The sequence below is a fragment of the Anopheles coluzzii genome, chromosome 2, assembly GCF_943734685.1.
Source record: "Anopheles coluzzii chromosome 2, AcolN3, whole genome shotgun sequence".
In the NCBI taxonomy this organism is placed as follows: Eukaryota; Metazoa; Arthropoda; class Insecta; order Diptera; family Culicidae; genus Anopheles; species Anopheles coluzzii.
The window spans coordinates 91,218,214-91,231,533 of record NC_064670.1 but is presented as its reverse complement, the minus strand read 5'-3'; the positions used below and the strand labels follow the sequence as shown (position 1 = coordinate 91,231,533).

General features: G+C 42.5%; 3 protein-coding genes across 3 annotated transcripts; 2 read left to right on the top strand and 1 right to left on the bottom strand.

Annotated features, from left to right (window-relative positions):
• The first annotated feature begins 268 nt into the window (after nt 1–268).
• Nucleotides 269–1,859, top strand: LOC120950106 (zinc finger protein 684-like). Its single transcript, XM_040367871.2, has 4 exons — nt 269–997; nt 1,072–1,245; nt 1,320–1,518; nt 1,592–1,859. Exons 1-4 carry the CDS (start codon nt 315–317, stop codon nt 1,781–1,783), a joined length of 1,248 nt encoding a protein of 415 aa, XP_040223805.2. The 5' UTR covers nt 269–314; the 3' UTR covers nt 1,784–1,859.
• A 362-nt stretch (nt 1,860–2,221) lies between these two features.
• LOC120950105 (alpha-1,3-mannosyl-glycoprotein 2-beta-N-acetylglucosaminyltransferase) lies at nt 2,222–6,379 on the top strand. The gene is made up of 5 exons (XM_040367870.2): nt 2,222–3,867; nt 3,936–4,040; nt 4,111–4,201; nt 4,305–4,475; nt 4,556–6,379. The coding sequence occupies exons 1-5, from the start codon at nt 2,837–2,839 to the stop codon at nt 4,667–4,669; spliced, it is 1,512 nt and encodes a 503-aa protein (XP_040223804.2). The 5' UTR covers nt 2,222–2,836; the 3' UTR covers nt 4,670–6,379.
• Nucleotides 6,380–6,956: 577 nt separating this feature from the next.
• On the bottom strand, nt 6,957–12,071 carry LOC120953209 (homeobox protein MSH-B). Its single transcript, XM_040372966.2, has 2 exons — nt 11,221–12,071; nt 6,957–8,109 (listed from the first exon to the last, which is right to left on the bottom strand). Exons 1-2 carry the CDS (start codon nt 11,690–11,692, stop codon nt 7,142–7,144), a joined length of 1,440 nt encoding a protein of 479 aa, XP_040228900.2. The 5' UTR covers nt 11,693–12,071; the 3' UTR covers nt 6,957–7,141.
• Between the last annotated feature and the right edge of the window lie 1,249 nt (nt 12,072–13,320).

The window sequence follows — 13,320 nt, the reverse complement described above, 5'->3', positions numbered from 1 at the left end:
GAGATAGTAAAACCAAATTCAAAAACAATCAGACTTAACAAACAGGAAAAGGTATGGAAAAATAAACATGTTTCAACATTTTATTTAACGTCATGAAAACTTATTCAAATTAAATTTAACAACACAAATTTCAAATATTTTGCTGAAATCTTCTAAAAAAGATTCAGAGCAATGTCATCCACGCTATCGTTTGAATGTAAATTTGATCAAAAACCCTCGTTCGAAACGTCAAAAACCGTCACAACCTGACATTTGGACGCTTCAGCAGCGTGAAAATAAACAAACATTTGTTTGCTGCTGGTGTTGTGGAAAGAATGGATTTAAAAATTGAACTATTTGAAACGGTACCTTGTTTGCTGTGTTTAAGCAGTCAGGAACAAGCAAACTCTCTTTGTAGCGAGCTGGAACCGAAGGTGGTATCGGTTTTGTGTCGCCATTTCTGGTTCACTGCAGAGGACATTCAGCAGAAGTACGTGTGCAGTGCGTGCTGGGCACAGGTGGACGAATTTAACACTTTCTACGAGCTAGTAGAAAGAATACACCATGCAGAAGAACAGAATCAACAGGATGGAAGCAAACTGGAACCGTTACCAACGGAAGATTCGTGTGCGTACGCGGAAAGCCCAGAAACAGATGAAATTCACGAATCCTTTCCGGATGATTCAGACTCGGAAACTGTTCTTATTGAAACATCAGAGGAATTGAATTTGGAAGAAGTCAGTGGGGAAAGTGTCGTTTTTACAATAGAACGGAATACCAAAGAATCTCCCCAACAAAGTGATGAGATCGAAACAGGACCAAACTTTGACAATGAGATCGAATTCGAGCACCACGAAGAGTCTGAAGATGCGACGCAAAACGGGCCAGAAGTGGCGGAAAGCTATAAATGTGACCAGTGTGATCGCGTGTACCCCAAGCGGCATCTGCTAAATAGACATCGAAAGCAACACGTTGCTGAAAATGGCTTACAATTCGCATGTTCAGAATGTGGAAATGAGTAAGTAAAAATAGTTAGCAAATGGAGTGCGTTCCCTGGCGAAAAATTATGATTTCCATTAACTTTTCATATAGATACTTATCAGAAACGCGACTACAGCAACACAAAAAGCGTGTTCATGGGCCAGGATTTATGTGTGACGCCTGCCCAAAGTGGTACAAAACTGGGGAAGCGTTGCGCCGTCATCAAAAGGATAGCCACAATCCGTACGAAACGGAGCGGGTAGAATGCCACATATGCAAACGATGGTAGGCATACGAGCAGGGCCAGTCGTTCATTGAAATGTAAAATAACTAAATCTGCTTAATTGTTCACTTTTCAGGTTGAAAAACAAGGGCAGCCTCAGAAAACACTTAAATCGACACAAAACGAGCGGAATGCAAAACGTGTGCGAAATCTGTGGAAAGGTCGCACCCACGCATACGGCCCTGAAAAGCCACAAGCTGTTTGTGCACAAGATGCAAAAGTCTTACCAGTGCAACGTTTGCTACAAAGCTTTCAAACGAGCATTCACATTGGAGGTAATGGAACGAGAAGCTTGCTAGGGCTGGAGTTTTACGTAGACAGATACTCAATTGGGCGTTTTATTTGCAGGAGCACATGACGATACACACAGGCAGCACGCTGTACAAATGTCCGCACTGTCCGAAAACGTTCAACTCGTCCGCCAACTTGCATGGGCACAAGAAAAAAGCGCACCCGAAAGAGTGGGAAAGAAGCCGCATCGAGTATGAGAAGCGATTTGTGGGCGATAGCATTTACGAGGAGGAGATAATTGTTGTGTAAAATGTTGTGTTCGAAATTAAAACTAAACCATGGGTACGATTGAATATTAAATATATCATCATATTTATTAGAAAATAGTTTGTCCGTCTGCATCAAAATGGCATGAAAAACGATAGAAAAACTAAGAAATTGTTCGCATTTTTTTGTTGTTGCTCTTTTTCGTGGACCGAATTGTTTATCAACAAACATTTGACAGCAGGGTTAACCCTTGGCGGTCATGGAATCCTCATGGAAAACATAATTAAAATTAAAGTTATTAAAAGCATGAAGTTACACCTTTTTAATTAATTTGAAATCATGCATATTCTTCCAACAGATGTGGATAATTGTTGTAGCTGATAATTTGTTTTCATAATTGGTGTGAAAGATTTCTACGTTTGATTCTCCTTTACCACATGGATCACCTACATCAGAGCTCGCTCGTGGCAAACGTCACCGCAATCTGACAGGACGTAAACAAACCACGTATTGGTTCGGAATGGGAAAATAATCTGTGAGAAAATTGCTTCCCCCAGCTGAAACAGCGTTTGCAATCGCGATTTTATCATTGAATTAAGCGCAATGGAAACGGGTTTTGGTCGCACCGTGTGAAACACCTCGTTTCGTGAACTGTTTGTGTGTGTACGTGTGTGTGCTTGTGATTGTGCGTGTACTAAAGGGTTTTGTTCTGAGCTGTGCTAATGCCGAGCTCCGATGGCAGGTTGCGGACATGTGTAGCGATGATAGTGGCCCGTCGCAAAGGTGGTCATGCAGTCGGCGTGTAGTGCTATCGCGAACCGTGCTAACATAGAGGGGAACAATTGCATGTGCCGGTCGGTGGTGGTGATAGCATAACCATACAATTCCGCGCTACGTTGCATTGTGGTGTGGAAAGCTGCGGCGGGCACGCACGGCCGGATGTAGTGCAGGTTTCGCGTTTGTTTTCGCGTGCAGTCGTATTGTTCCTGTGCAGTGATCACTCGTGTGTTATTGTCGAGTGGCACGCACGTTCGGTGCGAGTAGTTTGAATTTCCGCGAAGCAGCAGCAGCAACAGCAGTGCGATAACGAGCGTCATGCGGCCACGTAAGACGATCCTGCTGGTCGGCGTGTTGGTCATCTGGGTGCTGATGACTTATCTCGCGTTTATGCGCTCCGTCCGGGGGACGGACGGTTCGCGGCCTCGGCCCGCCTTCGCGAGCAACAAGCTGATGCTGGAAAAGGTGCAGGACTTTGAGCAGAATCTGAAGAGCTTTGCCGACAGCCGGCAGAATTTGTACCGTGACATTATAAACATTCTGCGACGGACCGACAAGGTATCGAGCGTTCCGGCGCAACCGATCCCGGCCGTACCGTCGCAAGAATCTCCCGGCGCGGCTGTGCAGGAATCGGAGGTGCCGAAAGAGCGACAAGCACCACCGGTAGAGGAAGAGGATGGGAAGGGTGTACTGGGCGTGCCGGCACCGCTCGCCCCCATACCCGAGGCAGAAGACGGACGGCCCGAGGTGGAGCGGGTGCTGAGCAAGTTCCAGCAGCGCTATCTCAACAACGATCCGGCCTTCCCCGTCATCCCGGTGGTCGTGTTCGCGTGCAACCGTATCTCCGTCAACAAGTGTCTGGACGATCTGATACGCTATCGGCCGAGCGCGGAACAGTTTCCCATTATCGTGTCGCAGGACTGTGACGATGAGGCGACACGGAACACCATCCTCTCGTACCGGGACGAGGTGACGCTGATCCAGCAGCCGGACCAGTCGGACATACCCGTGCCGCCGAAGGAGAAGAAGTACAAGGGGTACTACAAAATCTCGCGCCACTACGGCTGGGCGCTGCGGGCCGTGTTCGGGCAAGGGTTCGATTCGGTGATACTGGTCGAGGACGATCTGAGCGTGGCGCCGGACTTTTACGAGTACTTCCTCGGCACTTACCCGATACTGAAGCGCGACAAGTCGCTGTGGTGTGTGTCGGCGTGGAACGACAACGGGAAGGAGGGATTAATTGATACGACCGCGCATGATCTGCTCTATCGGTCCGATTTCTTCCCCGGGCTGGGATGGATGATGACGAAAGATCTGTGGGACGAGCTGGAACCGAAATGGCCGAAGGCGTGAGTTGCTTCTGTCTGACAGATTGTGATAATGGGCGCTCAGTAATCAATTGTAATCATTTTTACAGATTCTGGGACGATTGGATTCGGCAGCCGGAGCAACGCAAGGAGCGGGCTTGCATACGGCCGGAACTGCCCCGGACGAGAACGTTTGGCAAAATTGGTGTATCGAAGTATGTTTGAAGCGTTTAGGTGGTTTGGTAGTACTAGTGTGTGAACTAACCTATTTTTTTTTATTTACAGTGGTCTATTCTTCGATAAACATCTAAAGTTCATCAAGCTCAGCGAAGAGTTTGTTAGCTTTACCAAAACGAACCTTTCCTATCTGGTGAAGGTAAAATGAGTTGCCGTTCAAATAACTCTGTGTCACTCAGCATACACTGTGTGTAATTAATCTGCTTCTTCATTTCTTCATTCTCGCATTTTCCTTCCTCCAGTCTGCATACGACGATGCGTTCCTTAAAACCGTGTACCAGAGTCCGGTGGTAACGCTGGATGAACTGAAGCGTGGCATGGTAATGACGCGTGAGCCGATTCGCATAGCGTACCACACCAAAGAGCAGTACAAACGGGCCACCAAAAACCTCGGCCTGATGGACGATTTTAAGGTAAGTGCCGGCGCGGCCTGCTGTCTCTTGTTTGTACCAGCCAGCTGACGCAAGCAATTCAATTTCGCAATGGTTTACAGAGCGGCGTACCGCGGACGGCCTACCGGGGCGTAGTTTCGTTCTTCTACAACGGCCAGCGGGTGTATCTGGCGCCGAGTGCGAACTGGAAGGGTTACGATCTCACCTGGAGTTAACAGAGCGCTCCACTGCCCAGCCTGATCTAGCAGCGCAGCATTGTTATCGTTTTGCTGCGCAACCTGTTTCCACGTGCGTTCGCTTCCGTGAAGAACTGACTTTTCTTACACAACCAACACACACACACACATCGCACGCGTGGTAGAGGAAACACAGCATTATGTCGTGGTGGCCTTTTTTGTTTTGTTTTAGCGTAAATTTTGTAGGGGACGTTTAAAAATGGATTTCAAAATTCATCTCGATTGCTGACGTGGTGGTATGAGTGATGCAACAGCAAAAGCAACCACCATTTGCTCACTTCCCTGCAATAGTTTTGATATTGTTTTGCCTTTACTGCAATCCACACACACATACGCAAAAGTGTTAATCATTCCCGTGCGTTGAACACCTGCAAATAGCTTAGTTTATCGCTAGTGTTTCGCACTCGAGGCAAAAAACCGCTCAATTCCGCTGTATGAACTGGCAAAGTGATTGAAACAATCACCATGGTACTATTACATTTTATGTTAGGGCATTTAGGCATTTTTTGTATTTTTTTATATTTTGTTTCAGTGAAACGATTTTATAGACATATAGAAGAAAGGTGAAATGCTAGAATAATTACGTTACCCTTACTGCACTATCCACTGAACAACCAGTCACCAGCCTGTTTAAGTGTATCGTTATTCTTTTCTAACTCAATCACCAACTATCAACACAGTTCCTTGCTATCGCTATCGTATCTACAGTACGTTCCTTTTTTTCCGTGCAAAGTTGTGTAACACCAACATGTCTTCTACTTTTTGATACTCGACCTGATTCACAGAGCATTGATTTGTGATGCAAGCCCAGGAGAACAGTTAGAATTTAAGAAAAGTGCATACAAAGCACACCCACTGCACTGCTTATGCGCTGCAGCAGCTAGTCAAATGAGTGTTTGTTTTGAATGTATGTGATGCGTGTATGCGTGCGTGTGGAACCACTCCATTTGCCACACAGCCGACATGAGAAATGCCAGAATGCAGTTTAAGCCGTTAGCCAGACAACAACAAAAAAACCTAAAAGCAATACATTTTGGCTCCATCTTTTAGAAACTTTGGGTAATGAAACGTTTTAAAAATTACAATATAAATAAATGCTAGCAAAAAATGCATCACAATTGAAAGGATGGCTAGGAACGGTGGAGTCCTGTCGAACAGTGTAGTGTGTTTGGGAAATGGTATGTTGTGAAAGCGGGGAATAGAATGCAAGAGAAAGAGAGAGAGAGAGAAAGAGAGAACTAATCTTTACAATGAGACATAAAAATCGTACGTCAGCAGCAAAAGGATGCCAATGTCATTCATTGATACCCACACTAAGCGCAATGGTATGATCTATGTAAATAAGCAAAACACGACATAAGGTACCATTTTTAAATAGTAGTAAAAAGTCGAAATCAAACACCGAAACTGTACGTGTCAAATGGTACTCTCGATTGGAGCGAAACATAAATCAGTGTAGCAACAATTGCAAAAAAATAGTAACAATCATTAGCAAGGAAGAAATCGTGAAAGAGAAAAGGAGAGCCAAAAAAAAAAAAAAAAACAGAAACAATGAACGGAAAGCGTTTGTATGAAACTCTGTACTCACTGTGAAATAAATGTACACACTTTACGCCAGCATACACTCTCACATACACTGTGTGAAACTTTGTAAATAAATCAGCTCTTTGCAGCTCTTGTGTTACTATATTCCGGGAGTTAGATAGTGGTGCGCCGAAACTCAACATTTGTTTATTATTAAGGTGTTATTCAATATGGTTTTACGTCGCTGTTGTTTTATGTTTGATAAAAAAAATGTTGTAAACTTTATGTTAATGCTAATGGAGTGCATTCTTTTTTCGTTAGTTTGTTTGTTTATTTAAAACAATTGATAATAATTACACAAATTTATCGCATTTCTGAATGATCGCAATTGTCTATTTTATTAGCACTACTTCCCTTTAATAATAATTTCAATATTTTATGCGTTCATGTTTCGGAAAATTCCTTTCAAGCAACGGAACAACGAACTGACTAATTAGTCGGTGATTTATTGATGTCTCTTGTTGCTTGAAACAGCACGCCATCCTCTTCGAGAAAATGATCTTCACTTGCGGTCAGTAGACACGCCCATTTTCTTCCCGATAAGAATATGGTGGATCAAGGCAGGGTTCGGCAATGTTTATCCTAAACAGTAACTTGCGGATTTTGTGATAAGATAATAAGTGTTTTATAAAAATATAGTAAAGCTTCTATTTTTTTTTCATATCAGTTAGATTAGGTTGTTCTTTATTTTTAAAAATCTTTGGAGTTTTAACAAGTTTTGCACATTTAATTGGAGGTTGATTAGATCAGCTTTTAAACAATACCCTCTATGCTTAATTATCGAGGCTCGTTAGACCACCTTCATTAGTGTTTGTACACTAGTACACACGGTCAAATTATCCGTGATAATTCTAATAATTCTACTTGTCAAATCATTGATTCATCCTCAATCTCTTCACAATCGATTTCACTCGACGAATCTTGCTCGCTGGAGGCCAATCCATCCTTAATGGCACACTCGTTGTTGTTCATCAAATCGGCACCCTTCTTACCGCCGGTACGCACACCGCCAGCGATCGATGCTTCAGTTGGATTGGACGTTGCTAGGCTCTCGATCATATTGCTCGGATTGCCAAAAGCACGCTCAAGATCAGCTATTCCCGAACTGTTACCATCCGTTGCCAGCAATCCTCCGTTGATTAGCTCATTTGGATTAAACTTTGGTCCGGGCATTCCAGCTGCAGTGTAGTAGGCTCCTTCCAAGAGTTCTCCCGACGACAGTGGCCTCAAACCATGTGGTTGTGCCATTCGACTTTGGGGCGATGGTGAAGGAATTTTGTGTAGAAATCCGCCAGGTCCAGCTGCTGCCGCCGAGGGTATACTGGAAAGGTACGCTCCCGGTGGCATTCCTGGACGTGTGGGGAAATTGGGACCGGCGTTCATGGGAATAGGCCCGGAAAGAGTCGGGTAAGGTCTAATGGCAGCGGGATGTTGCATACCGAGTGCTGGATGCGATGCACCAGCAGCTCCTGGCTGTGGACCATTTAGCAGGAGTGATTGGACGGGCGTTGGTCCGTTCGGTGTTTGGCTGAACAACCACAACCGATCTCCCACGACCATCGGACGGGCAAAACTTCCAATGCCAAGCTGGGAGTAGTAGTGTGAGGCGAGTGACTCAACGTCCGCTGTATATTTGCGTTTCCACTTGGTGCGTCGGTTTTGGAACCATATCTTGATTTGAGTTTCGGTTAGATGTAGCTGTTTGGCCAGTGCGGTACGCTTGGCGACGGATAGGTACTTGCCGCGCTCAAACTCCGTCTCCAATGCTTTGATCTGAGCCGCTGAAAATGCAGTGCGTGGTCGTTTCTTTCTATCATCGTGAGCAGCCAGTCCTCCTACACAAGAAAATAAAAAAAACACGCAGAAAAAAATGGCTGCAATTAGTAATGAGCAACAATTTTAAACGATGACAGGTATGAGTTTAGTGAGCTGTTTCGTGACCACTAATATGAGTTGTATTTTTAGCCGTACTTTTAAACTTTTCTTGTTTACGAAAAAATAAATCTGCGTTGTTATTTTTAGTTCACAGTAAAGTGAAGTTAGAAAAAAACCCCCATTCGACGTTCGAACGTACCGACTCGGCTCGGTGCATGACGGCGGCATTTCTCACATCCTTACCGTCGGGCAGTTAAAGCCGCTGATCGACATTCGGTGACAATTAAGTGGCGTATTTGGAGGCAATTAGAAAACGATTAAATGCTGCTCTGGCGATGATTGATGAGCAGTACGACAGGTTTGTTAGTTTTCGGGCTGCTTGTTCGAGAGTGGATGCCGATGCGTTGGCTGTAGCATCGATGATTGGTCGATAGGAAGGTGGAGAAGAGACTGAAGATCGTCCACGTGAATGGTTGTCAATGGATGGGGGAAAAACGATCGTAGGCGATAAGTTATTGATAGAAATATTTAAAGACGTAGCTAAAAATAATCACGTTTTTCTTGCGGAGGAATATTTTTGACTCAAAATTGTATGTGAAAATTTTGTGGAATGGGTTTGTACATACAAACAATACGAAAGAAAACAAGTATGCGATTTAATTTTGTTGTGTCCGTTCCTATCGTGTACAAAAATATGCAAAAATGTATCTTTTCTGCTCAATGCTCATTTTCTTTACTTTTTTGTACAAATAATGTGCTTTTTATACGATTTAATAAAAAAAATTGTTAGGTATCAAGAGTTAGTCGAAAACATTTAATTTTTTACGATTACAATTTATCATCAATTCTGCAATTTAATTTCACGTTATTTTAGTTATTTAGCGAATTTAGAAAAATAATAATAGAAAATGTAGCTTTTTTACAAGCAGAATTTATAGAATCAAAGTTCTTAATTATGGGTTTAAACATTCTAATGTATAATTGGAATAAATTCTTCTTCTTCTTTGGCACAACAACCGTTGTCGGTCAAGGCCTGCTTGTACCCACTAGTGAAGTGAGCTTGGCTTTCAGTGACTTATTGTTACCATAGCAGGATAGTCAGTCCTACGTATGGGGGCACGGTCTATTCGGGGCTTGAACCCATGATGGGCATGTTGTTAAGTCGTACGAGATGACGATTGTGCCACGCGACCGGCCGAATAAATTACTATTCACTAAAATGTAATAGCTCAAACGTTGTTTTCACAATTCAGGAAATTAGTAAAATGATATTAGATTGATAAAAAATATTTTATTATTCTATTTTTTTTCTTTACTGACGATACTTAAAAAACTCTGTCTGTTTCGAACGTTAGCAACATTTAACTCATCTGTTCACATAAATAACATACTAAAAGGGTAATTTTCGTTACACTAGTTTTACATATTGTTGCTTACCGCTTGATTAGGATACGAGATTAGGCAAGCAACCTCTAAATAAAAAACCAAGACATGTGTCTCACAATGAAGGTGAACAGTGGGTTATAACTGAATCTTTTACTCTCCAGCGCTATGACTACTAAGCATCATGATCTTTGTGTGATACGCAACAATGTTGTGAAAATAATTATTCCTTAGAGCAACCCGTATTCGGTGAGATGGAACAGCAATTGGTTATCCTTCAAAACCGAAACCATCATTTTTATGGCCTTTTTCCGATTAGTTTTCTGGATTCTGAAGTAGATTTTCAGCTTATTCGCAAAATCAGTTGTTGTTCCATGTCAGCGGTCGGCATACTTTTGATGTAAAGGGCCAAATTTAGCAAATGATCGAAAGCCGAGGGCCAACGGTGCGGTTTATTTATGCGGTTTTATTTTTGCGCTTAAATTAGTACGTAATACAACGTAAACAAAATCATTGGTTAATCAGCATATCAAGCAATGCGATTGGTAATAATGTTGTATTTCTGTAACTACATCATCCAAGCATGGTTCAACATCGGTAATACCTATTTTAAAAACTAATGGTAATATTTGATAACTTAAGGATTGCCAACAGAGGGCCAAAAGTGTGAAGAGTCGAAAATAACAAGGCAAGAGCAATATTGCTTCTTGATGAGCTCATCCTTTCACACCGCAAAAATTAATGGTTTAAATTATTGAAACAAACGTGGATTTAGTAACTATCAAAACGCTTTATGAACAAGTAACGCCATGTCAGATAAATTGATAACAAATTTCTTATGAAAAAACACATTGACAATCGTTGTACTTGTTATCATTTTGGAATGGTCGTAGTAGTAAAAATAACAGGGCTTTTTTAATAGCAGAAAAACATTATCGCGCAAAAAATGCATTACTGCAACCAGATTTTAGTGTATCTTCCCTGTACAAAATTTCGTATGCAGCTAGTCGCATTACGAAAGTCTTATTGTCGTGTTAAAACAATGTTAATATTACATACGGAGATATTGACCTCGAGTTCGATCACACTGATGGTCCATCATTCCATATTATTTTTATTGAAGTTGAAAGAGTACGATGGAGTAAAATGTCGTACTATAAGATCTTCAGTAATTTGTTTACCAATAAATTCTCCCTATGTTTCAAAATCAGCCAAATCCTTTCGCGGGCCGGATTGAACGTTGCGGCGGGTTGCATTTGGCCCGTGGACTTTGCCGACCATTATTCTAGGTCTTCCTACTGTACATCTTTTCTACTATACATATCGCTCTTAGAATCTGAACTTGTTGTTAATAATCCGAGAATTTACCAGTACATTACACGTACATGTACAGTAGGATTGTGTAGGATTAGATAGCATAATAGTCAGGCTGGAATTCCCTCGTACGCCACCAAACGCAGACTATATAGAATGATAATTCATAACTAATTCCTACACGTTTAATTTTATCTTTGAAGATAAATTGCCAGATTGAAAGCGAAAACAATAAAATCGTTTTCATCATTGGAGTATTCTATATCAGAGCATCGATAACCTTAACACCTTATATTAATAATTAATTAAAAAAATATGTAGGTTGATATCTTCTATACACCCAACCTGTTTTTAAACAAATTTATAAAACTCACCACTAGCACTTCCTTCCGATGCGATCTCCGAACAATTATCCATCGTATCCTCGTTGCAGCTTGACTCGGGCGAAGAAGATTCTGCCCGTTCCGACGGTGGGCGATCGGCGGCAAACGGAACAGCACTCGTTTCATTTTTATTCACATCCAAAAACTCAACTGCCGACGCACTGCGAGTCATCAACGTTTGGTAAACCATACTGTTGTGCAGTTGGGCAGGGTGAGCGATGGGATAGGAGCTAGCGAGACGATCATCCATCCCACGATAGCATCCGGCGGACGAAGTCGATGCTGTACCCGATCGATCTGGTTTAGCGAGCAGATGTTCGATCGAGAAGCTGTTTTTTACTCGATTGTTTGCTACCGGATCTACGTGGTGCATTGAGGAGGGCGTAGAGTTCACTACACTGGATGCCATCGTTGAAGTAATGGTTGATGTTACTAACGGCTTACCGAAGGCGGGATGGTTCATAGTACATGAGTGGTTAACTCATAAAACTAGGTGTGATTGTTGTAGCACTTTATGCACTCAATTATTACAAATCCGTTTGCTTTACTTGATGGAAGGTTATTCATTCATTGATTTTAATAAATTTCATATTTCACTAAAGTACCACAACGTGAAAGTTTCACACTAAGGTTAGTTCTACACATTCACCGATATATGAGAGTTTTACGGTGTATCACAACATTTAAACTATCACTAAATATGTCACGCTCACGCACCCCAACGTCTGTTTCGACCAGTTTTCCGCGATCGACTGTGCGATGGATGGGATGGACTCGTCTTGAAAATGGTAGAACATTTCCACTTGCGCTCTGTGACGATCGAGGATGTTCGCGTGTTTGAGAAGGTCCTGAAGAGATAGCGTACTTAAGAGGGAAAAGCAAACAAGAGAAACCCACATCTCTATGTCTCTGGTTTTATTTTTTTCCCTTGAGTCAGGGTTTGTCAAGTGTTTTTCAAGGTTTGACAAAACATAAAAAAATTAAGGTAATTTTGAGATTATTTTTCCATTTTTAATACTTCACTTTGAGGTCTATATCAAAAGGTGGTAAAAATTGATGTAGATAAATAATTATTTGTAGTCATGTAACACATATCTACACAAATTAGAACTAAAAAATACGAGTTTAACCACCACTGCATTTTGGCCACCGTTTTCCGTCCCGGGAAGAAAGAGGGCGTGTCCATTGATCGTGCATGAAGATCATTTCCTTCGAGTTGGATGCTGCGCCGTTTCACTGGTACAAGCGACACCAATAAATCATCGCCTAATTATCCGGCGTTGATGCTGGGTCGGGGAAAATTTCTCAAACAGTACGAAAGGCGAAAGAAAACTCGGGAGGAGCACACATTTTTTCAATGAGATTCGTTACCTACACGGTTACGACTGGAGGTTTGAGAGCGTTTAATTTCCCTCGGCATTTTCTGCGGAGGAAAAGTGCGGTCCACTCGGGGACACAGACACACATTATCAACGCATCATTTCATCGTTAGTATCTCATCTGTTCGGTTTTATTGCGGCGATATTTACTTCGATACGTCACGGCGCATCGGGTACGGGGTAAGAGAATAAATTGGTAAAATCTGTTTATTGAATCATCAGGTCAGACACCGGGAATGTACGTTGCACGACACGGGACATTATTCGGGAAACATGGGACAGGGGGACTGGGTAGGACAGTCGGACACACGGAACAAAACGGGGCAAGTTAATGGGGGTTACTCTTAGTTGGTGTCTAATTAAGCAATGATTATGTCCTGGGGGGAATTCTTTCTCACTTATGAAGCTGATGATTGAAATGCACAATAGAATTCATTTCTACCAAGGGGTTTCTTTAACTCACTATTTAACAGAAAGTTAATCGTCTGATTTATGCCGCTGTCTCGTAGTACAGTCGTCAACTCGTACGATTTAACAGCATGCCCGTCATGGGTTCAATCCCCAAATAGATCGCGCCGCCATACGTGGGACTGACTATCCTGCTATGGGGGGGAATCAATTAGTCACTGAAAGCCAAGCCCACAAGTGGGTACAGGCAGGCCTTGACCGACATCGGTTGTTGAGCCAAAGAAGAAGAATCGCCTGAAATCAT